Source organism: Pyrgilauda ruficollis, unplaced genomic scaffold, assembly GCF_017590135.1.
Source record: "Pyrgilauda ruficollis isolate IOZ18807 unplaced genomic scaffold, ASM1759013v1 scaffold66, whole genome shotgun sequence".
NCBI classification, from domain to species: Eukaryota; Metazoa; Chordata; class Aves; order Passeriformes; family Passeridae; genus Pyrgilauda; species Pyrgilauda ruficollis.
In genome coordinates, this window is record NW_024528377.1 from 5,388,606 (window position 1) to 5,412,857 (window position 24,252).

Below are 24,252 nucleotides of genomic sequence, written 5' to 3' on the forward strand. Positions count from 1 at the left end.
CCGCCAATCAGCGCCGGCCGCGGGCCGTGGGCGGGGCGGCGCGCCGGAGCGGCCGTACAAGCCGGCTGCTGATTGGCGGCCGGTGCGACCAATGGGCGGGCGGCTCTCGTGCGGCGGGGTGCGTGTTTCCGGAAGACGTGGCCGCCGCCGCCGGTGCCGCCGCCGCCGCTCCCCGTCCCGCTGCCGGAGCCGCTCCCGGAGCCACCGCCACCATGATCTCCCTGTCCGACACGCAGAGTAAGCGCTGCCGCCGCTCCCGCCGGGGAAGCGCGGAGGGGCCGCTCAGCTGCGGGGCTGGGGGCGTCGGGGGGTCCCAGGGCGGCCGGGCTGGCCGGGCCCGCAGCCTTTGTCCGCGGCGGGGCCTCCCTCCCCGGGGAGCGGCCGGGCAGCGTCCGGCTGGAGCGCCCGGGGCCGGGGAGCTCTCCCGGCCGCATGCCCGCGGTGGAAGGCGCGGCGGCGGCCCCGGGGCGCGGCTGGCGGGGAGCAGACGGGATGGAGCGGCCGGGCAGGGCAGCTCGGCCTTGGGACAGCTCTGCCACCCGCGCGGCCGCCTTCCTCCGGGGCTGGGAGTGCTCGGTGTGCCGTGCAAGGGTTGGAAGGGACCCTAAAGCTCATCCCAGCGCAGCCCTGCCATGGCAGGGACACCTTGCGCTGCCCCGGCTGCTCAGAGCCCGTCCAGCCTGGCCCGGAGCGCTTCCAGGGACAGCCACAGCTGCTCTGGGCAACCTGTTCAGTGCCTGGCTAGCCTTACAGGAGAAAATTTCTTCCTTTACCTAACCTAGGTTTGTTAGGGTTTGTCAGGTTTGTGGGTTTGTACCCATGGCGCTTTGAGCGCTGTGAATGAATGAATGAATGAATGAATGAACGGTAAACAAAGTAACACTCAGCTCCACTCTTGCCGTGTCGTCAGTGGTCTGGAACCGTTTAATTATCTCAATAGTAAATAGCTTTGCTGCGCTGCTCTTGCTGGTAGCACACCAAACGTCTGCAGGTGATGCTGAGGGGGCTTCAAGGTGAGGCTGAGACGTTGAAGTGGAAAAAAGTAAAAATACTTGTATGTGACCATAGGGTTGGGGTTTTTTTTTTTTCTACCAAAGTGCTTGGAAATAGAGATCAAAGAAATGAAGGTAAATGAAGGACACACTGCGAAGTTGCTCAGCGTGTCCTGAGCCAGGGGCGCGGTGGTGTCGGGGCGCTCCGCAGCGTGCCCGGCAGGCCAGGGGCCATCCTGCCCTCTGCTCGGCCCCACTGAGGGCACACCTGGGGGCTACGGCAGGGACACGGAGATGGGGAGGGCTCGGGAGCAGCGCTGGGAGCTGCGCCTGTTTATTCCGGACAAGACTGAGAGGGGATCCATCAGTGCACGTCAACGTCTCAAATGGGTGCCGAGAGGACGGCGCTACACTTGGCAGACTTGGTGCTAGACTTGGTGCCCAGCGGCAGAACAAGGAGCGCTGGCCATGAAGAGAAGCACAAGGAGTTTAGCAATGGCCATGAAGTGAAGCACAAGGAATTTAATCTCAACGTGAGGAACCTTCCTTACGCTGAATGGCAGAGCCCTGGAACAGCTGCCCAGGGAGGGATGGAGTCTCCCTCTCTGGAGCCATCCCAGACACATTCCGTTGTCACCTGTTACAGCCCCCCTTAGCAGAGGGCTTGGGCTGGGTGATGCCCAGAGGATCAGCCCTAACCATTGTGATTCCCTGATAACAGCTTAAGCTGCAGGGTAAAGGACAGTGACAGGCCTGTGATTTAAATGACCATCTCATGGGTGATGCATTTCTGGTATGATTGCCACAGAAGGAAATGAGTCTGCCTGATAAGAACCACAGCATCAGTTATGAAGGAGGGTGTGAAAAATGTAGAAAAAAAAATTAAAATAACTTTGATAGCAGGGTACTGGAAATTGGAGAGCCAGTTAAGGCCAAGGATAAAGACAGGCAGTGGAGTTTAGCAGCATTCAGGGTCAATGATTTCTTGAGATACTCAGATATTGTGCTGTTACTAACCCTTGGGGTTAACTTTTAGGTTTCTGATTGATTAAACCCTTTTGGGCTTTGCTTTTGCCCTTCCTGTCTGGAGTATTCATTGGGCAAAAAAATAAAAATCTCTTCAGAAGGAGACTCACTGTTTTTATTTTGCTTAGTTCCTTATGTGGGACCATCACCTATTTCCAGTGCTAAGACTGTTGGTTTTAGCTGTCAGAGACAGGAGTACTAAATAAAACACTCTGACATTTAGGGGTTTTAAGGGTTGGGTTTTTTCAGTTTTTCTGAAATTCTGAAGATAGTTTGTCAGATAATTTAAAATTCACTGCTGTCTGGAAAAATACAGAGTTGGCCATAGAGTCCTGGTGGAGTAGTGTGATAAATACCTGGAGAGAACCACTGCAGAACTACTGCTGATGTTTGGAAAGTTAATTCTGCATCTGTAGTCTAGAACATCATTTTAAGTGGTGCATTGAATGGTGTTATAAACCACCAGTAATTGCAGAAGAATTCACTTAGCTTTTCCCAAATTAAATTTTCAATACTCAAAAATAGTGCTAGCAAAATAATAGTTATGCATTGAATATAAACTGTATTAGTTTTTTGTCTTCTAAAAGCCTATAGCACACAATTCCATTTCATTTTGCACTGTATTATGCACCATAAAAGACTGGGGATGTGCATTGTCTGCCCTAATCTTTCACAAACAATCTATCTTAATTTTGAATCTTAAAATCTACTGAGCTGTTTTGACACAGTGCTGCAGTAGTCTTGCACAGCTTATGGAATTTCTGCAGAAACATTGATGAAGATTTTCTCTCTTGTCTCAGGAAATCATAATCATCCAGAATAAATACAACCTGGCCAGTGGGTGTTTCTGCATTTCTAGGCATTGATATGTTGTATTTGACTAATGTGGGAAAGCTCTTCTGGCACAGAAGAAAACATTTTAAAATAGTTTGCTCCCTCTATAAATATTCATAGTTTGTTGTTGAAAAGATTTTCTACAAAATGCCAGCACTTTTTTTTTTCCTTCCTCTGAGAAGCATAGTTAAATATATTTACAAATTCTGATCCAAATGAAGGCAGTAACACCCTCTGCTGAGATCTCAGCACTGGAGGATAATAGTCCTGGACCATTCATCTTCTTCCAGCAGTTATTTTGGGATAATGAGAATAATGTTCCTTTTTCTTTTTCCCTTTTCCCTCCCCTAAGCAGAGAACACGGGTGACTTGTGCAGTGAATCAGAGCCCATTGTGGCAGAAGTGCTTACAAACCGGTTTGGGGTGATCACAGAGGTGGCGGAGAGGGGATTGCAGCAGCTCTTGGGAGGTGGCTCTGCCTCCTGCCAGATCCATACCTTGAGCTGTGGCTGGGCAGGAGCAAATACTCACTTCCAGGACTGCATATTTATCTTGCTGGCAGCTGGTAGTTCCTCTGGAGTCCTGCCTCCAAGTGTTTTCCTTCCAGAATGCAGATTGTTTCTGCTCTTCTGAAGTAAAGAGTACTGGAGAAAAGGGCACTTGCAATTGTTACATTGCCTTCAGTCAGCAGATGCATTGAAAGTACAATTTGCAATTCTGTTTTCCATTGGAAACAAGTACGCAGAGTGCCTGTAGTAAATTTATTGGATTGAGTTACTTAGTGCTTTTAATTGTGGGGTGTTAAAATGCTCACAGTGAAAGTTTAAAGTGGCAGGCTATACCATGGAACTACAGCTCTAAGCTGAAAGCCAAGCCCTCAGAGAAGTCTGGGGAGTGGAATGTTGCTGTAACAAATCTCTGAGCTGTGTTGAAATTTATTTCCAATAACTACTTGGAAGTCCTGAAACAGGCATAATTATCCTCCTTTACTCCCAAGCTCATCAAGCAACAGCAAATGACCAACTACATCAACAAAGTGCAATTAAAATACATGGAGGCAGGTCTGGCCAACAGCAGCAGTGAGGGCTGTGATTGTGGATGTGCTCTTTTGTTTGTTTCAGGACAGGCTTGGAACTTCAAAATAAATACACATATATACAGGCATAGTATTAGGGTGGGTTTTGCTAAGCTGTTTTTGTTTTGCAGTTTACAAACCTGTAGGTTTCTGTGTCTGGTCAGTGAAAACAATAATAAATGTGTGTGTTTGCAGTCCTATTTACAAACCTGTAGGTTTCTGTGTCTGGTCAGTGAAAACAATAATAAATGTGTGTGTTTGCAGTCCTATTTACAAACCTGTAGGTTTCTGTGTCTGGTCACAGTGAAAACAATAATAAATGCATGTGTTTGCAGCCCTGTTGCTGCTGCTCCTGGTTTTTCTCTCCCATTTGTCTGTGTGAGAGTCAAAGGAAGGCTTTAGAGATTAAAATTAAAAGCAGGATGTATTTCTAATAGCAGTCTTTGATCCTTTAGAGGCTATTGCCAAATGGTAGTTTTAATTCTAGCTTGACATTTCTAGCCCTGTTTCTCATACAAACCTTCCATCCTACTCTTGGCTTCCCAGTATTTCTTGAGCATCCTTTGTAGAACTCAAAGTTTATAGAACTGTTTAGACTGGAAAAAAACCTTTAAGAGCATTGAGTCCAGCTGTTAACCCAGCACTGGCCAGTTCATAACATAAGTAAATATTTGAAGTACAAAAGGTATTTTAAAAAAATCTGCAAATTAAGATCATAAAATGAGAAATTTCATAAAATGAAACTGCTATGCACCACTAGCAGTCTAGAGATACTGTATTTATGTGTAATGTAGATCTACCATTTAATTAATAAAAATTAAATACGAAGTATGAAAACTATAATTGAACATTTATCTCTCAGTATTTAATATCTGCCAGTTTTGTGAAAACTGTCAATTGTCTGGAGACCCAGGCTAGTGTTTGATAGCTCTCAGCACACGTGTAACTTGGAAAAATCCTGCAGGATTCATCCAAGTTGTGTTCCATCTGGAAACTGCTGTGCAAGTCATGGGAGATGGAATGTGAGGTCTCAGGAGGATTGAGAGGACCTGGGTACTTAAATTACTATGGGAAAGAAAATGGGACAAGATCTGCAAATCCCAGTGTTCTGAATTAAAAGAGGAGGATCACAAGGATCCACTCAATGATCCTTGTCCAGCTCTTCAGTGAATGACTCATGGGAATTAAACCCACGATCCTGGAGTTATTTGTACCATGTTCTGACCAGCTGATCTAATCTGGATAACAAGGTTTCATTATCTCTTTACAAACAATCCTTTTCCCCATACCAGCAATTAATCAAAGCCATTAATTAATACATTTGCTGTATGTACATACGTATATATATATGGTTGCATTCAATTTCAGTGCCTTTCATTCCAAACATGGACTTTGTTGACAAACAACTTCCAAAGATCTGTCTGTTGAAGTAATTGCTGTCTACAAGATTTACGATATTTGTACACTCAAGGAAGTTTCAAAATTTAAAATTTATTTAGATTGGATGTTCTCATTTTTCCCCGAATTTTTATCCATGACTTTTTCTTTGTACCATGTTTTGTTACATGCCTAAATCTGCTTCTTTTTCAGAGATTGGAATGGGACTAACAGGCTTTGGAGTGTTTTTCCTCTTCTTTGGAATGATACTCTTCTTTGACAAAGCTCTTTTGGCTATTGGAAATGTAAGTGAATTTTCTACACTGCTTAGAATCAAGTATGTGATCTATTAAAGTAAAATTAGAACAGCATGTTATCAGTTTGAAGCTGCATGACAAAGATTACTGTGGTGATCTGGTATAAAGGAGGAGTTGTGCTCAGTGATAGGAGTGAATCATTTTTCCTGCTTGAGGTTAGAACAGCTCACACTGATGTGAATATCACCGTGGGTCAGGCCTGTGGGATGTTGGTAGACAAGAAGCAGCTTGTTCCACAGTTGTGCTGCTGCAAATGTGATTTTTTGTGTTCCTCTGAGATCACTGTCAATTTAAGTATCTATTTGGATAAGAATCTTTAAGTACATGCTAGCAAATGTTGTTTTGCAGTGCTGTAGGAGGAAAGAAAGAAATATGAACTGCTGACACTTCTGGCTTTAGAAGAGACAGACCTCTTTCATAAAAGAGAGATTTGGTATCTGCAGCTTTTACCAAATCAAAGTTGTCGCTCAAAGCAGCACAGAAAATAAATGCTAGTTCTGGTACATGAAATTTCCAATCCAAATATCAAATGACAGGGTGTTTTCTGCATGTGCCAGTCTCTGTGCCTCTGCTGTTCTCAGCTGTGCCAGCCAGCCAAAGCACAGCCTGGTCAGGAAAGGTTCACCCCCTCTTTTCCTGATGCCTAAAAGTCTGCAGCCAAACAGATCAGTTTCATTCTCAAACACTGAGATTCCCTGAAGGGAAATACAAAATTGTGGATCTGAATTTGGGTGCATTAGTTGAAGCATTGTTATGAACCATCAGATCAAGTGTGCAGTGGGAGAGTGAAAAATGAAAATAATGCTTATTTTTTCTTTTCCTAATGTAAGGTGGAAGTACAAGATCCTGTTTAGGGAAAATGAAAACGTAGGTAGGAAGAGACAATGACAGGCTATGTGGTAACCAAAGATAATGCAAGAAAAGGTACTGTATCCTTGCAGAGAATTGTTTTTATTAAAAAAAAATATCAAAAAGGGCAGGGGGTTCTAAGAAAGTGATTTATTAAATACCATCCAAAACTTGAGTTAAACAATCTTGAGTAAACCCAGAGATACTATTGCTTTCTGAGCAAAAACGTTGCTGAAATAATTCCAAGTCCTCTAGCTGCAGGACACCAGAAATAGTTCTAACTAGTTGGGACTGATGTGATAGCATTCAATCTATACTGGAACAAATAAATAAACAATAAAAAAACTCTGCACAGTAAAAAACAACTGTTCAGCTTTTTCCTTCTCTGGCTTTGCACTATGAGTAGATCAGCAGAAGCTGTTGGAGATGTCAGTGGCACAGAACAGAGGTGCTGTTAGGTGTGCTGTTAGTTTTTAGGAACCTTTGCTGTCAGTAGGACTGACCTTCAGCACCACCTGTGGCAAAGATGTGACAGGGCAGATACAACTGTTGTCAGCAGATCTTCTCTTTGAGTGTGTTTGGCAGAGACCACAGAGGACAGACCCTTTACTTTCAAGCAGCTGAGAGCTACAAGTGCTTTAAGATGGACCTTACAAAAAAAAAAATCAATAGGAAATTTATTCTCACCAACTGTCTCGTGGTATTAAAATAAGTTGTGCAAGAAAAGCAGTGTCATTTCATAAAATATATATATACATAAGTGTTTACATCCTGTACTTGGGAAAGTAATTAGTTGTTTTCTTTCTTTGGTTTGTCTTTTTTGTCTTTTCTAGGTTTTATTTGTGGCTGGCTTGTCTTTTGTTATCGGTTTAGAAAGAACGTTCAGATTCTTCTTTCAAAAACACAAAATGAAAGCAACGGGCTTCTTCCTGGGTGGTGTGCTCATAGTTCTCATTGGCTGGCCTTTAATAGGAATGATCCTGGAAATCTATGGGTTCTTCCTATTGTTCAGGTAAGTCTTGTTTGAAAACACCTTTGTGTTCGTTTATCTCGGAATAAATGTATTTGTGTAATGTTTCTGTGTTAGAGTAGACAAAGCAGCATCCTTTAAATGTTCCTGTTGGACAGATTTTATATGAAATTGTTTATTTACAAGTTGGTAAGTATTTTTCCAAGACTCAAATCTGCTAATGTTTGTGAGGCATTTATCAAAGTGACTTTGATAATGCTGATGTCTAGCCAAAGAATTGTAAAGCTTCAAAATGTGTGGGAGCCCAAATTGTTAGCAGTATGAAGTTTAAATATCTCCTCATGGAAAAGGGATACTTAGTACTTTCTTCAGTAGGGAGTTTGTTCTTTTCTTTAACAAATGGGGCAAAATATTTAGTTACAACCATCCTAGGTGTGTAACCTTACCATTTCATCACTATGGCAGCCCAGGGACAAGCTGTTTTCTGTCATGTTTTATTACAATTGTGCCTTGGAGTCAGAACTGCTTGTTTGAGTTAGCAGGATCTAGACTGAGATAAGGAAAAATGGAAATTCTGTTTTTTTTAACAGCAATCTTGAAACATGTTATAACTTTCACAATGTGTCATTTAAGTTCTTCATAAATGCAACTGTAATAGTGAAAGAATTTGACTTGTTACAACCTGCATAGATATCTATATTTTTATCTCTATTTCCATGGTTGAAGTTCTATGCTTCCCTGCAGAACAAAGCAAAAAATATGCAAAAAAAAGTAGAAAGGGAGGCTTCTGGTTGTTCTTGGACTTCTGTCCAGATGCAGATTGTTTCTCTAATGGTTATTGATCAAGTTTCAGACCCTGAAGTGTTCTGTGAATGGCTGAATAACACTGTTCCTGTTAATCAAAGTGAAACCATTGTTCTCGTGGAGGTTTTTTTTTTTGTACTCAGTAAAATTGTATGTTAATCTGGTATTTCATTCAGATAAAATGTTTATTTTTGAAAACAAATCTGAACTTGGCTCTTACTGGAGACAGCGACATTTCAGAAAATGAATTTAGCGGGGTTAATGTATTTCTTATTGTTCTGCTCTGTGTTACTCTGAATTCTGTCACTGCAATGCTGTGATAATCTCAGTATTTCACTGAATACATTGTCACTTCTTGCATGTAGTGCTTGGTTTAATCAGCCAGAACAAAGCAAGTAGAATGTGTTTCCAACAGAACACCCTCCTTTTAAAAGATCTCGAGAGAGTTATAAGTTATTCTGTCTAGGCAGGTATGGTTATGGATTATCTAGTGGTGCTTGCAAGGTAAAACAATATTGAGAGGTTTATAAAAGATCAATAGTTATCCCCAGGACTGTCCCTTAGCCTGAAGGGAATCAACAAGGGATGGATAATTCCAGGTGTGAATGTTTACCTGATCTGTTTTAATTTAAAGCATCTGGAGACCAGTTGTTTGGACTGAATGATATTAATGTCTTTTCCAACCTTGATTCCATGATTCTGTGACCATCTTTTCCAGGGGTTATTAGTTGATAAAATCTAAATCCCTTGCTACAAGGCTGACTAGTGACTACTTCAAGCAAAGCTTTTTGTTTTGCTTCAATCTCGTTCAGTTCAACCATCCTCCTGTTGCCAGCCACTTGCTCCCTTCTGAAGAAGTTACAAATGAAGTCTCTCCTCAAGCGCCATTTTGTAGTGTTCCTCAGGATCCTGCTGCTTGGTGGCATAGCAGAAAACTGCCCTGCTATTATGGGACAGCTGTTGTAACCTAAGGTGCTTTTGGAGCCTTGTTCAGATGACAGCCTTGCAGAGTTAGGGCTGACAATACAATCCCTGCTATTCCTTATTCTTGGACACAGCAGTTGTTTTAATCTGTTACAAGTGGTTTGTGTGCCCTGCCTCACAATTTACTGGGCTGCTGAAATGATCTGGTCTAAAAGAAAACAAACTCAATACCCCCCTTATTGGTGTGGGTATTACCCAGCAAATAGTTCTTAGCAGGGTGGTGAAGAGGATGATGACATGTGACACTTCACTGTTGCACTGTGGCTGGGGCCTCACTGCACATTAATCCTTATTCCAACAGGGAATGCTCAGCTGGAGATTGCTGGGAATGCCTGCAGACAGCTGAGATACTGCCACACAAAATTTGGTTTTGTGCTGCAGAGGTTAGGTGGAGAGTGCAGGGACTGCACCACGGCATCTGTGCCAGGCAACATCCCCGGGGTCACAATTCAAACCACTGACCTAAATTTGGGAAATAAATGAATACACGACTCTGTCATGCTTCATTTTCTTTAGTTAATGTAAAGAGTGTTAATTACTCACAGCTAACTTCACTTGTTTCTACATTGGATCTTGAATGTATTTTCTATAACATAAAGAGGAATGATATCAAAATATGCATGCTAATTTTGAAAAATCAGTTTTGCTGACTAAATTAATTATTCTCACTTATTTTTTGATGAGTTGTCTGAGAGTTGCCAGCTATGAGGAAAATTAAATCCATTTAAAAATACACCATTTCTTTCCTGGTTTTCTCCTTTCTCTGATGAATATGTATTGATATATTTGGTAAACAAGTGTGCTGCTAACAAGTTGCAAGATTTTATGTAAACTTGGTTTAAAAAATTACCTGCTATTTTTTCCATGTTACAGCAATATGAGAAAAGCTTAATTGCAAAAACTAATACAATCTTCTGATGTTTTACCTAAAGGGGGTTCTTTCCTGTGGTGGTTGGCTTTATTAGAAGAGTTCCAGTTCTTGGATATCTCTTGAATTTACCTGGTATAAGCTCGGTAAGTTTGGTACTTCATGCAACAACCAAAGCATGTTCTGGTTTTCATTCCACTGATATAGCACCTGTAGAAATGCATCAAAAATAAAGCAGATATAACTCTGGAGCAACGACTTCAAATGCACTCCTGCACAGTTCTTGCACCATGCACAGCCCATTCATTCCCAGGGAGACACTTGTAGGGGTAAAAGGAACAAAAGGAGGCGTTGGCAGGAGCTGCCCCTGCTGTGGGCAGGGAAGTGGGAAGAGCCCTGCATTGTTCAGGGAATGCTGGGCTTCTTCTGCTTCACTCTTGGCCCTGGGTGACCACACAGGGGAATCCTGCCACTGCCTGGGCCTCTCCTGCCTGTACAATGAGGAGGGCACCGTGCTTGGTGCAGTATTTGGGTGAACTTAGGAAAAGTGGCCTCTAAAAGCAAACAGTGGAGCTCAATGTTATGCTGCAGCTCGTATGCTGAACCCAGAAACTCTCAGCATGCATAGTCATTCATCAAATATATTTATTAAGGTTCACTGCACCAGGCTACATATTTTTATTACTAAGATTTGTGTTTTTTCAAGTGGAGTTTTCCATTTTTTTAACCAAAGGGCTGGGGATTTGAAGACAATTAACAGAAAGATGCAAAACTAGGGTGTTTCAGTCAACTACTTTTACTGTGCTAATTTATTTATGTATTTTAACACAAGCATTTGTAATACCAGTTTTGAAAGCAACAGTTTTAATAGCTACTACTGAAAATTAATAGTGGGAATAACTTAGATGCATAGAGGCTGTTTTTTAAAAATGAGTGTTCCAGATCATCTGTTCCAGTCTCACAGTTAGGCCAAGTTGTGGCTCATAATTCATGATCAATTGAATGTTTCATCTGTCAATTGATCCTAATCATATTTAATTTGATCACAAAGGGGTTAAGTCTTGTTTTTAAAAGGTAATTGTTAATGTTTTATTCAAAGCCTACGTAGGCTCAGAAGAGAATCCACAGTAATGGTCAGTTGAAATATCTTCCTTGGTCTACTAATGCATGTGTGGCTGAGACTGTATTGTTTTGTTTTAACCATTAAGCTGGCAGTGTTATCTGCATTCTTCTATTTCCTTTCTCATTCTGTTGCATCTTCATGCTGCACTGTTAATGTCTATATGAGAAAAACATGTTATGCAGAAACACAATTGCAATTGTAAGAATTTTGGTTTTCACAAACCTAAACCATGAGACCTCGGTGAGTACTACTTGACTCTCATTTCCAGTCACATACTAACTGTGCAAGTAGCAAGCAGTATTTGAGAGCAGCCTCACTCTACACAAATGTCATCAACCTAAAACCTTTTTGTCTCCTTTTCCACAGCTTGTAGATAAAGTTGGAGAAAGCAACAACATGGTATAATGACGAGAGGGTGGAAGACTGATCTAAACTTTTACTGTATTATTTATAAAATCCCTTTGAAGAATACTCAGCACAAAGATTAAGTTGTGTACAAAGGAAAAAGCTTGTTACATTCTTTACATAACAGTTTAATTTAAAATGTATAGTCAACAACATACACTAGAAAAGAAGCTCAGCAAGTATGCTTCTAGGAAAGTAACTCCAGAGTTCGGGAAGTAAACTGAAGAGGGAAAAGTCATGGAATAATCCCTGTTACAACTGTTCAAGACTATTTTTGTTGGTTTTGGAAAACATGCTAGAGGCAATGAACCCTTGTGGAATTAACGGTGCCTGTCCTTTACCTCCTTATTTTGAAGGTGCAGTAGAGCAAACAGGCCTGCATTTTTAAGGGTGACCCAAACTTACCCAACCCTCTGCTTGCTGTCCTCAGAGCGCAAAAAAATCAAACAGGAAACTTCTTGTGTAACAAGAGATGCATCTTTGCATGAAGGTTAAGATGACTATTCATCTATAAGTGTATTATGACAATAAAAAGGAAACCCTACACAGTTCTGTTGTAAACATTTTTGTAAATATGTGGCTGAAATACAGCATTTGTTATCTTAATGTTTCAAAGACAAATGTTAGTCGATTGTATTTGCCTTCCGTTTCGGAATATGCAAAAGGTCAATCTTTAATAACTTTGGTCTTAAATGTTGGTTCTGAACATGCAGAGCTCAGTGGGGAACTCTGGAAGCTGACTTGCAGGCCTTCCAAGTTGTTCTCCTTGAGCCATGTTCCATGTGCATCCTGATGAGAATGTAGCCCCTTGTCACTAACGTGAAAACTCTGTGAAACACGCTTAGTTCACAAAAAACTGCATTAGGCTGAGGTGCTGATGTGAACCCTGTGACATGTAACTTACCAGAATTTGGAGCTTTGTTTTTAAACAGTTTCAAACTAAGCTTTCTTTGTTTACTCTGGAACTACGAATTGACTTTTATTTTTTACGGTAATAAAATGGAAACTTAAAGTTCTGTGTACGTGAGTCTCTGGGGAGAAAACTGCTGGGGCTGACTACAGATCAAGTGCCAATCTCCAGGTGTTTGTAACTTGTTGCTGGGTTATCTGGTTATCTTCAGACAACTCCTGGCTACAGCAGCAGCTTTGTTGTTGTTACTGAGGATTCTTGGCTAACCTGGAATAAATGTCCCCTCCTAATGCACAGGTCACATTTCTGCTCCTGTTGGAATGTTAAATTTGTGCACTTGCAATAGTCTCAGTTACAGTGTCCTCACCTAACAAACCCTGCTTGTTCAGTGAATTGTGCTTGTGCAGGCAGGGGGGTTTCTGTTTGTTTCATTTTCTTTTCCCTTTCATGTAATCCTGAAATTATTACCCAATGTAGTATTAAAGGTAGCTATGTAGCCTAAAGGTCTAATGACTGGGGTTTTTTGGGGGTGTTTTTTTTCTTTATTATGCAGTTAAAATTGGAATTTTCTAATGTAAGTTTTAAGTTTAAAAAAATCCTCGTATACCAACTCTTTTGAAAGTTGCTCTGAAGTTTATTTGTATAAAACAAGGGTTTTTTTCATTGTATAAATAGCCACAATCTACTGCTATCAATATTTAATTTGCTTCCTTCTAAAACAGGCACAAAATTATCCAGGAAAAAAAAAACCCAAAAAAACACCTGTTATTTTGCAATTAATAACAACTGAAAAATCAGTGAGTTTATTTTATAAATAGCTGTATTTGCTTGATGGCATGTGCATTACAATTTAGAGACAGGAGTAAATACGATTGTTGGCTCTACCTCAAGAGATAAACCATTTTAGAGAACCCAATTTTAACTGCTCCTATAGCTTTGCTGTGTGTTCCAGTGACTAGAGAATAACACTCCAGCAGCTTAGCCAACTCGTCCTGTTTGCTGTGCTAGGGCACTAGGCTGTGCTGTGGGGAATGCTGTCTAAAGCAGGCAGTGTTCACCTTTTAAATCAGCTACCTGAACGTTTTTGTGCTTCTGTCTTGAAAAATAATGTGATGGAAAAGGTGGATTGCACCACACGACCGTGGATCTCTGGCTGCAGCAACTTGCTTGGTAAGCTGAAGTACCTTCATCACAAGAAATGATGATGATGATGGTGATGATGTCTTGTGGAGGTGGTTCATGTGTGGCTGTGCATGATCTCAGCATCTCTGAGAAGCTGGGGTGTAGGCAGGTCATCTCATTTATATTTAATTCATTGTTTTAAATCAAAAGTCAATTTCTTGTCACATGTGAACTGTTGTGGAAAGCATCTGAGGGAACAGAATTGTGTGTTGAATTTAGCATAGTCTATCCCTCAAGGTAACGTTGTTTTTGAGACGGTTTTGCCAAGATAAATGTGGGTGGCAGCAAAGGTCAAAACAACTTAGCCTTAAAGTGTTTCTGTCCTTGTAAAAATATCTCTAACAGAAACATGCTTGGAATGTTTCCCCTTTTAAATGTAATTTATAATTGCTGCTTTAAAACTCATAAGGATGGATCTTATTCTGAGCAGATGAATACTGTAAATATCCTTGTCATACCTTGAATAAATGGGAACCTTTTTCTATAATTTGTCTTTGTGTCTTGCTGTGCACATTTTAAAAAAGTCTGTTTACATGTTTTCCTTTCCAGAGGGTCAGGAGTTACTGCTTGGCTGTCTTACACTGTTGTCACTTTTACAGTAAATAGGGGTTTGGGTTAATCTTAAAAGGAAAGGTTTCCTCCCTTTTTTTTACAACAAACCTTTTACATAAGCATCCCCCTAATTTTTCCAATTCCAGTTTTGGACACAGCACAACAAAATACAAAATTTCAGTTTCATGGAAAACTACCTCCTTTTTTTCTGAGGAAATAACTCTGAAACTTCAAGAGAAAAAAAGCAGGTGCCTAGATGTTGGAGCAGGTTTTTAGTCTAGTTCAAGGATATGACCATGAGTTCTGTGTATCCTAGAAAGTGGCCTGATAAGCAGGTTTACCATTCCGTGGTGTTCTGCAAGGTTGTGGCTCGTTGTTGAGGATTTTAGTGCCACAAAAGCAGCAAAGCAAAGCTTTTAACAGGTTGTGATGTTGTGTTGGCACTGTGTACCAGTTAGTACCCTAAAAACCTAATTTGACCAAAGTTGCTTGTATAGAAAGAGCTGGCACTTCCTAATTTGAAATGAAAAAGCCCCCACAGCAATGTGTGGTTACATCTGTTAAACTAGGAGAGGTATCATTTTAATCTGTATGTAGCTCATGGCCAGTTACTTTCAGTTGCCATTCATTAACCAGGAATATTTTGGCTTTGCTACTGCTCACCATGTGGTACCACATACAGTTTAGAGACTGTCAAAAGCAGTGCAAAGAAAGGAATCTTGTCCCTGTGGCAGATGTCAAAATGAAGGTTTTATGGGATTACTTTGAATTGTTTACTCACCAGATTTCAAGGCACAGACTCATCTACTTGCTGCCTTTCTGGATGACTGATCATCAGTCAGGCTGGAGAGTAGAGTCCATATCCCTAAACCAAACGTGTGTCTCCCAGCTGGCTCTTCAGAGGTCACTGCTATCCCAGCTCTGCTCCTCTGGCTGCTGTGCCCTTCAGACTGCCAGTACCAGCTGTGACATCACTGGCATGTCATTACCAGACTGATTTACCAGCAGAACTTGGCCCTTGTGGCCCATCTGTTCCAAGTTCTGCCCCTCTAGTATTGATCTTGGCACATTAAAGTGTCTCTTAGAAGAGCTGGATCTCATGCTCAGCCCAACAAAGAGATTCTGCAGCTGCTGTAATCCCTCTCCAAGCCTAATTCACCACAATTATATGCTAAAGCATCCTCCTCAAACAGAGAACAATTTACAGAAAAAGGACATGGCTACTGTGGGGTAATTTAGTGTGGAATTCATTATCTCAGACTAAGTATTGTGCCTGATAACCTGGGATATGGTGCAATATCTATTTATAGGAATGCATTTATGTGTTGGTTACCAGTCATTAAGGGTAGTTTAATTAATTTTAAATTTTAAATTTTCAGTTCACCTGCTGAGGTGGTGCATGCCCAGAAATGTGCTTGCCAAAAAGCATCTGTGCTGCTGCATGCTTTCTAGCAGGCACCATTTTCCACTGAGTACAGCTTTTCCAGGGAATGTGGTGGATCTCCTATGGAAATGTATAACTTTGGGGTACCTTACTGCTCACAGAAGCTCTGGATTCATAGCTGAGCACCACAGGCCGAGCTGGTCCTGCAGTCAGGGTGTCCCCGTGAGCACCAGGAGGAGCCAGGAGGAAGGGAAATTCCTGGGGTCAGGGATGGCAGGAGGGGACTGGGGGGGTCCCCAGCTCCCCGGGAGCACCAGCATGGAGCCAAACCAGGAGGGCAGATGGGGAGGGCTCGTGCTCAAGGACAAACACTCCTTTTATTGTCTTCTCCTCAGTCAGCCCCAGCACACGCTAACAGCTCCGAGTCCTGTTGCTCATAAGTGGAACCTGGAAAACAGCTTGAAGTCTCCTGCCTGGTTATTTTTTTGTGCATTCTTTCTGCAGCCTTTTTAGACACGGTTTAATTTAGGCTGGGGAACCGCAGTGTAGCTTTAGAGCACAAGGAGGATGTTGAGCTTTTCACAGAGTGCCGTCGCAGCCGAAAGGCTGAACAGCCTTTCTCTGCCCCTCTCTGGGCTGCCAGGGATGGAAGCAGCCAGCTTGTGCTTGGGAAGTTGGGAAAAGCAAGCTTTCCACCTGGGCACAGCCCAGCTGCCTCACTGCTTCCTTTCCTCCAAAGCTTCTCCAGAAACATCAGAGAAATCAGGATTTCACATCGGTTCCTACAATTTAATTCTACTACTTGGAAATACAAGGCTTTTTTGGACCCAAATGTTTTACACCACCAAACCCACACACCCATTAGGTCAGTCTTTAAATACTGATTTTCTTTTTGTAATGAAACCAAGCAGTTCTGCATTGAATCTTCCAGATGCTCCAGCTGAGTGGCTTTTATCATTACGTGCCAAAATCTGTGATCCAAAGGGTAACAAAGCTGGGGAAGGAGCTGGAATACAAATCCTGTGAGGAGCAGCTGAGGGACGTGGGGGTGTTAAGCCTGGAGAAAAGAAGGCTCAGGGGAGAATTTATCACTCTCTACAAGTCCCCAACAGGAGGGTCAGATGGGGGACAGGCAACCAGCAATAGGGCAAGAGGAAATGGCCTCAAGCCACACCAGAGCAGGGTCAGGTTCAACATTAGGCAGAATTTCTCCACAGAAAGATTGATTAGACATTGGAATGGGCTACCAAGGAAGGCGCTGGAGTCGCCATCCCTGGAGCTGTTTAAAACAAGCGTGGATGTGGCTCTCAGGGACATGGTGTAGTGGTGGGCTTGGAAGCATTGGGTAATGGTTGGATTCATTGATCTTAAAGGTCTTTTCCTACCTAAAAAGTTCTGTCATTCTATGAACCTGAGTGGAGATTTATCCTCCACTTGCTTCTTCCCCCCCGAACTGCACAAAACACTGAGTGTTTCCTCACTTTCACTTTCCCACCAGTTTTTAAGGAGTGGGGGACAAAGAAGCAACTTTGGGAGCAACACTGGACGGAAAAAATGGGCCAGCAAGGACTCCTGGTGCTCCCTTTAAAAGAGGAACGAGGGCCTTGACTTTGTGGAGGTGGGGATTGGCACAACCCAGGTGCTAAAGGCTCAAACAGAGCCAGCTGGGGTGGGTTAGGGCCTGCTGCCCGCCCTGTGCCTCCTCCACGCCAGCTCTGGAGCCCTAAATCCCTTTAAAAGCCTTTTGAAGGCTGTGCTCTGATGGACACGGCTTGAAGGAAACCTGTTCTGTTCTACCAGGGCGGTGCAGCCACCCAGAACCTTCTGGAGCCCTAAATCCCTTTAAAAGCCTTTTGAAGGCTGTGCTCTGATGGACACGGCTTGAAGGAAACCTGTTCTGTTCTACCAGGGCGGTGCAGCCACCCAGAACCTTCTGGAGCCCTAAATCCCTTTAAAAGCCTTTTGAAGGCTGTGCTCTGATGGACACGGCTTGAAGGAAACCTGTTCTGTTCTACCAGGGCGGTGCAGCCACCCAGAACCTTCTGGAACGAGCCCCGGAGGAGGCAGAGGTGAGGTGAGTAGCTGGAAAACGAAAGGCTGGAGGAGATGTTGGAAACAAACATTTCTGTTCCTGGTTAATTCCCGGAGCATGGTGTTTTTCTTGCCTCTCCGGGCAGAAATAAGTGACACATTCACAAAGCGTGTGTTTAGGAGGAATGCGTAAAATGCTGCTTTTAGAGGGTGGGAACGAAGCGGGGGGAGATGTGTTTGTTTGCTTCCAATTACTCTGACACACGCAGGCCTTTCCCTTTCAGCCTTTTTCCCAGCATTTCCCCGCCTGTCAGGCGCTGTGTGGCCGCCTTCCCTTTCATCTCCTCTCCCTCTCTCGCTTTGTGGCGTTTCTTTCTGCGGGGTTAATGGTGCGGCCCGTGCTCTTTGTGCTGAGGCTTTCCGCCCTTCAGCATCCCCGACAATCGCTTCCTACCTACTCCCGGCCTTTGTATCGGGGATTTCACACCCGGATCGCCCTGCTGATGGGTTTTACAGTGGAGGATAAATCTCCACTCAGGGCCCGCACCCTGAGGGCAGGCACGGCCGAGGAGGTGGAAGTGAGGAAAGGAGCACCGGGCCAAGGTGCTGCCGCAAAAAGATCCTGCTGCTCTGAAAAGAGCATCCCCTGACACCCTGCATCCCACCCCAGCCCTTCCACAAAGAGCCAGACCACGCTGCTTTCATCTTTCTGTTTCTGCAAACAGTCCTTCCTCCTCCTTTTCCAAAGGAAGAGTGTGTGGCAGGCATATTTTCTGGAAAAATCCCCTTGCCCAGGCTTCCTTTCCTGGGAAGATGAGAAGCCTCAGAGAAAAAAAGAAAACAATATTATCTCGTTTGTTTCTGCTGTGTTTTGCTGCTTTGGAATGTGGTCAGAGATTGTTTATTCAACAGGTGATTGTTTCATGTGAATTGTTTTGGCTTATTGGCCAGCTGGGGCCAAGCTGTGTCGGACTCTGGAGAGAGTCATGAGATTCATCAGTATCTTTCTCACCTTCTGTCTGAATCCTTTCTGTATTCTTTAGCACAGTTTAGTATAGAATTCTTTAATATTATATACATAATAAAATAATAAATTAGCCTTCTAAGAACATGGAGTCAGCTGTATAATTCCTCTCTTTGTCTGGGAACCCCACAAATACAAGAAGAGTGTGGAAACCCAGAGCACTGGGAATATTTCTCTGTCTGCTCCGGGGTGCCCTGACCCCCAGGGGAGCACTGACTCTGACCCTCATTCATGGAGAAAGTTTCCTAGACTTCAAGATAGACCAGAACCCACAAAAGTGTGAAATAGGTTATAGAGAGTAGTGTAGGTGTATCACTTGGTGAGAAATTTAGGTTTTTGGGATTTTTAGTATGTTGTGGATGGAAGCAGGATGGAGGGCACAGGGAGTTGTCCTGAGTTTCTTCTTCATGCTTCTTCTTCCTTCTTCTTCATGGGTTTGGGTGGCATTTTGTAATTGGGCAGAAAAATCCTCTTTGGGGCTCTTTGGGATCAGTTATTGGGTTAAAAGGGAAAATAATCCAGGTGTCAGTTCTTAATTGGATAGTTTAATCTTAAAAGACCTTGTAACAAGAGATTGTGGCCATTTTGTGCCTTCTAGTGAAAAGCTGTTGAACTCACAATAGTGAGACTGATAAGAAATAATAAACACCTGAGTCTGAGCATGAACTACTGTCTCAAGTGCCTTCAATCCAGACCCAGAGAAACTGACAGAAGAGCAGTAATTGCAACCATCTGCTTCTCTGGTCATTGCTGTAGTCCTGAATTACCGGTCTCTAAAGGACCTCTCCTTCCCCAACATAAACTATCATTGCTGTAGTCCTGGATTACCGGTCTCTAAAGGACCTGACCAGTCTTTAAAGGACCTCTCCTTCCCCAACATAAAAACAATTAAAAAAATCATCCCACCCTAACATTTTGTACATATCTGAACACGTGTCTGTGTATAATTACATAATAATTTATATGCATGTATAATAATTGCATAATAATTTCTCTTCTCTGTTGGGAAATTTCTGCAGCACCAGCCTGATCCTTAACCAAAGGTTTGTCCTTCACTCACTTTAAAAGCTTTCCAAGCTTTTTCCAATTATGTTTCCACATCTGCAAGGCAACTATATGGAAATCTTGTACTCCAATTACCTTCTTAATCATTCTTAAGAATTTTAGTTTTGTGGCTGAAATCAGTCACAGGTTTTCTCTGGAGAATATTTTAGATGAAAGCTGATGTTTCCTTATTTTACATATTTTACAAAGAAAACCACAGAATCCTAGCTTTCTCTTACATGGAAAACCAGGTTTCTACCCATCTTCTCCCTATCCTCTTCAGAGGATACAACCAGGGTTGTAGAGGAAAGTTTGCAGTGTATCAAGAAGGGTTTGTGCTCTTTATTGTTACAGAATTATAGATCTACAAGCTTCCTCTTTCAACACTTCCCATTTGGCTTTCTATCATACTGCCTTTTCACTTCCACAACAGTAATTCCTTATGTTTCAGTGGCTTCAAGGTGAATTTATTCAGGTCTGGCTTGGAAAATGTGTGTGACTCAAATTCCTCCCCTCGTGAATCCCTACAACTTGTGGAAACACTTTGGACTTGGAGCATATAAATTACCTTATTCTCTCATATGTGTGAAAAATTTACTCATTAAAACTTCTAAAGTTTAACAGTGCTGTCAAGCGTTCACAGATTTCTTGGTGTTAATGGAAAAACCAGCGTTGAAATGAATAATGTTTTATGAAAATTAAATACTCAAGAGTGTAGACAATGTAATTTCTTACTGATGGAGCAACACAACTGAGTGAATCACCAGAGGTAAAGATCTAATGTCCTTTGCCTTGTAACTTTTGGAGTGTTACATAAAGGACTGTAACTAGTCTGAGGTAATGCAAACTATCCCTCCAAAAATACATCTTTTTGGCCCATTTACTAATGGCAGCTTCAGGTTTGGGGACGTTGCAGCAAGATGCAACTTTTCAAGTAAATTCTGCAGCTTCTCTGAGTTTCAGATAATATTTCTTCTTTCCCTTTCCTTCTCCTGTTTCTTAGTTTTGCCCAGGCCATGGATTCTGCTCTGTACCTCAGTAGTTGGCAGCAGTTTAAGGATAATTTGAAATGCATCTCTATGGGTGAGCATGTTGCAGAGAACTTTGGTAAAAGACTGATTGTTCAGACTGGTAAACTGAGCTCGGGAAACAGTCAGATTGCACTCAAACAGCTTTTTTTTTTTTTTTTTTTTTTTTCCTTTCATTCATTTTTTTTTGCCTTTTCTTTCTTAAGGGATTCAGGCTACTGAAGTGAGAAAATGCACAAGCTGTAACAAGAAATTCACAAAGATATATGGATAAATATGCCAGTGAGAGACTCAGCATGACTTTTCTGAAAGGAAATCCTGACCTACCTATAAACTCCTTCAGAGGAAGCAAAGGTTCAAGGAATATAATCCAAGTGGATTTCCAAAGCATTTGACAAAGTGCTTTAGCAAAGGCTCATAGAAAAGAAAGGTGCTTTTATGGTTGCTCTCTTTAATTGGGTAAGAGATAAGAAACAGATGAGAGAGCCTGTAATTGAGAGAAGGGGAAATTGCTGCAAACAGAGGAAAGACAAAGTTTGCTGATGAGATTTAAAGCCTTCAGGGAAAGGGTGTTAAAACAATTCAGCCAAACTGGGGCTATCTGCAGCAGGACCTTATGGAACTGAATACACAGTTGTAAAAACAACATATAATAATGTCTGTGAGTATAAAGTTATGCACATAACCAAAAAAAAAAAAAAGCTAAATTTATATAAATGGATGGGTTATGAATGAAGTGTTGCCTTTCAGCAGAGAAATCTTTGAATGAAGTAGTTCAGAAATAGATTGGTTCACTTTAGTGCTCATGAACAGTCTGAACAGGAAACAGAACTATAATGAAAAGAAATAGAGGAGGAAAAAAAGGCAAATTAAATATGGTAATCTGCTTTTTGAGAGTGTTGTGTAGCTCATGTCCCCATCCTAAATCAAGGATGGTCAAGGTTATTGAACTGTTTTATAGTAAACAAAAAAGATTAGAGCTCCTCAGCTGGAGAAAGGAGGTGGCTGACAGAGGATTTGACAATTGCCTGTAAAATCACAAGTTCCATGCAGGGGGTAAAGTGCTCTTCATTTGTGTTTACAGTCTCTCAGTATCAGAAAAAATGGAGAATGATGTGAAGTTTTCAAGTGGCAAATTCAAAACAAAGCAAAATTGTGAAGTTTCCCACAGAACAGAGCTAAACTGTGGAGCTGATGAGCACAAGATCTGAAAGATATCAAATTTTATGTAGGTTCAAGGAACAAATTAATAGAACAAAAAACCATGAGGAGCTGTTAAGCTTAGAGAATTAATCTTTCAAGAAGTTGATGTGGCACAAATCCTTTGAGGGATAAGTGTGTTCTGTGTGCTTATTCTCTTCTTGAAACTCCTCTGCAGGCATTATTACAGTGACAGGATATTGAGTTAAGTGGCCTGACCCAGCCTGGCTGTTCTATGGTGTTTATTTATGTTCCTATGGCTTTTATGCATGGTTGTAACCTGAAGATAACTCCTTGTGAATGGATTGAATTGCTCTCATCAGCACTGGGTAGTACTGCCCTGGTGAGGAGTTGAACCTATCTAAAGCTTCTTTGCTGCTTTTTCTGCCTTCTGTTTTCTGTTCCCTCTTTCTCCTCTCCTAAATAGCTGCTGAAATATCACTGTTCATGTGATCTTCTGTTTTGGGTAGTGCTGCTCACCTGTGTTCTTTTGGAATCCAAAGTGCTTGTAAATCCACTAAGCAGCACTTTTTTACCTGGCTGAAGAGCAGCAGGAGCAAAAACCTACTTCTGTAACCAATCTCTGGCACTGTACAACAGAGAATAATTCATGTGCATCGTGCACAGCAGAACCTGGCACTTCTGACAGTCACACGGAGATGAAACAGCTTCCTACAACAACTCTGAAGGAGATCAGAAGGGGAAAATCTTTACAAAAACATTAGTAAAGGAAGAAAAGACTTAAACGTAAATGTTTACGTTGTTTATGTTTCATCAGTTATGATGAAAGGAAGCACTTTGTGAACACTACAGCAGCATTTTCTCTGAAAAAATCGTGAGTTTTAAAAATTTTTTTTTTATTAGTTTCACAGGAACGCATAGAAGCAACCCAGTGGACAGGCTGCTATATTTATTGTCTTTGGGTGCTGGCCAGCTGCCTGCCAGGGACCAGAACGTGGAGGTGGCTCCGAGCTCTGCAGGGACATCCAGACCTTGGGCATGGCTGGGCAGGGAAACAACACACCTGGCAGCCCCAGTAATCCCAGGTACAGTGTGTGCTGGGTGTGCAGGGAAACACATCTGTTAAGCCCCACTAATCCCAGATATGCCCCTGTTTGGGTGAGCAGGGAAACACATCTGGCAGCCCCAGTAATGCCAGGTACAATAGATGATGTGCCCTCGTGCTGGGTGGCAGTGCTGGGGTACAGGTGGGCAGGGAAACACATCTGTCAGCCCCACCAATCCCATATACAGTGGGTGCTGTGCCCCTGTGCTGGGTGAGCAGGGAAACACATCTGTCAGCCCCACCAATCCCATATACAGTGGGTGCTGTGCCCCTGTGCTGGGTGAGCAGGGAAACACATCTGTCAGCCCCACTAATTCAGGTACAGTGGGTGCTGTGCCCCTGTGTTGGGTGAGCAGGGAAACACATCTGTCAGCCCCACTAATCCCATATACAATGCGTGCTGTGTCCCTGTGTTGGGTGAGCAGGGAAACTACATCTGTCAGCCCCACCAATCCCATATACAGTGGGTGCTGTGTCCCTGTGTTGGGTGAGCAGGGAAACTACATCTGTCAGCCCCACTAATCCCATATACGGTGGGTGCTGTGCCCTTGCTGGGTGGCAGTAGGTGAGCAGGGAAACACATCTGTCAGCTCCACTAATCCCATATACAGTGGGTGCTGTGCTGCTGTGTTTGGGTGAGCAGGGAAACACATCTGTCAGCCCCACTAATTCAGGTACAGTGGGTGCTGTGCCCCTGTGTTGGGTGAGCAGGGAAACACATCTGTCAGCCCCACTAATCCCATATACAATGGGTGCTGTGCTGCTGTGTTTGGGTGAGCAGGGAAACACATCTGTCAGCCCCACTAATCCCATATACAGTGGGTGCTGTGTCCCTGTGTTGGGTGAGCAGGGAAACTACATCTGTCAGCCCCACTAATCCCATACACAGTGGGTGCTGTGTCCCTGTGTTGGGTGAGCAGGGAAACACATCTGTCAGCCCCACCGATCCCATATACAGTGGGTGCTGTGCCCCTGTGCCCGGTGGCAGTGCTGGGGCGCTCGGCACAGCCGTGCCCGGAGCCCCGGCGAGGGAAAGCAGCGAAGAGCCGCTGGCGGGAGGGTAACCGCGAGGTGTTGGTGTGTCAGCGTGTCGGACCCAGCGAGACAGAGGAAATGACTCAGAACACCATGAGTTGCTTAGTGCCGGCCGAGGAGAACGTGGCTCAGTGTGAATTACGGCTCAAACCCTGCTCTGTCTCCTCCGCGC

At 42.9% G+C, this 24,252-nt stretch overlaps 1 protein-coding gene across 1 annotated transcript; it reads left to right on the top strand.

Moving 5' to 3' along the window:
• Positions 1 to 111: 111 nt before the first annotated feature.
• Positions 112 to 12,636, top strand: GOLT1B (golgi transport 1B). The gene is made up of 5 exons (XM_041484506.1): positions 112 to 237; positions 5,518 to 5,609; positions 7,304 to 7,482; positions 10,161 to 10,242; positions 11,586 to 12,636. The coding sequence occupies exons 1-5, from the start codon at positions 213 to 215 to the stop codon at positions 11,622 to 11,624; spliced, it is 417 nt and encodes a 138-aa protein (XP_041340440.1). The 5' UTR covers positions 112 to 212; the 3' UTR covers positions 11,625 to 12,636.
• Positions 12,637 to 24,252: the final 11,616 nt, after the last annotated feature.

Bases quoted from the DNA above. Each gene is read 5' to 3' on its own strand.
- GOLT1B (XM_041484506.1), top strand. From the start codon at position 213: ATGATCTCCCTGTCCGACACGCAGA. The intron at 238-5,517 runs GTAAGCGCTGCC...CTTCTTTTTCAG, and splicing joins CTCCCTGTCCGACACGCAGA to AGATTGGAATGGGACTAACA. The intron at 7,483-10,160 runs GTAAGTCTTGTT...TTTTACCTAAAG, and splicing joins GGGTTCTTCCTATTGTTCAG to GGGGTTCTTTCCTGTGGTGG.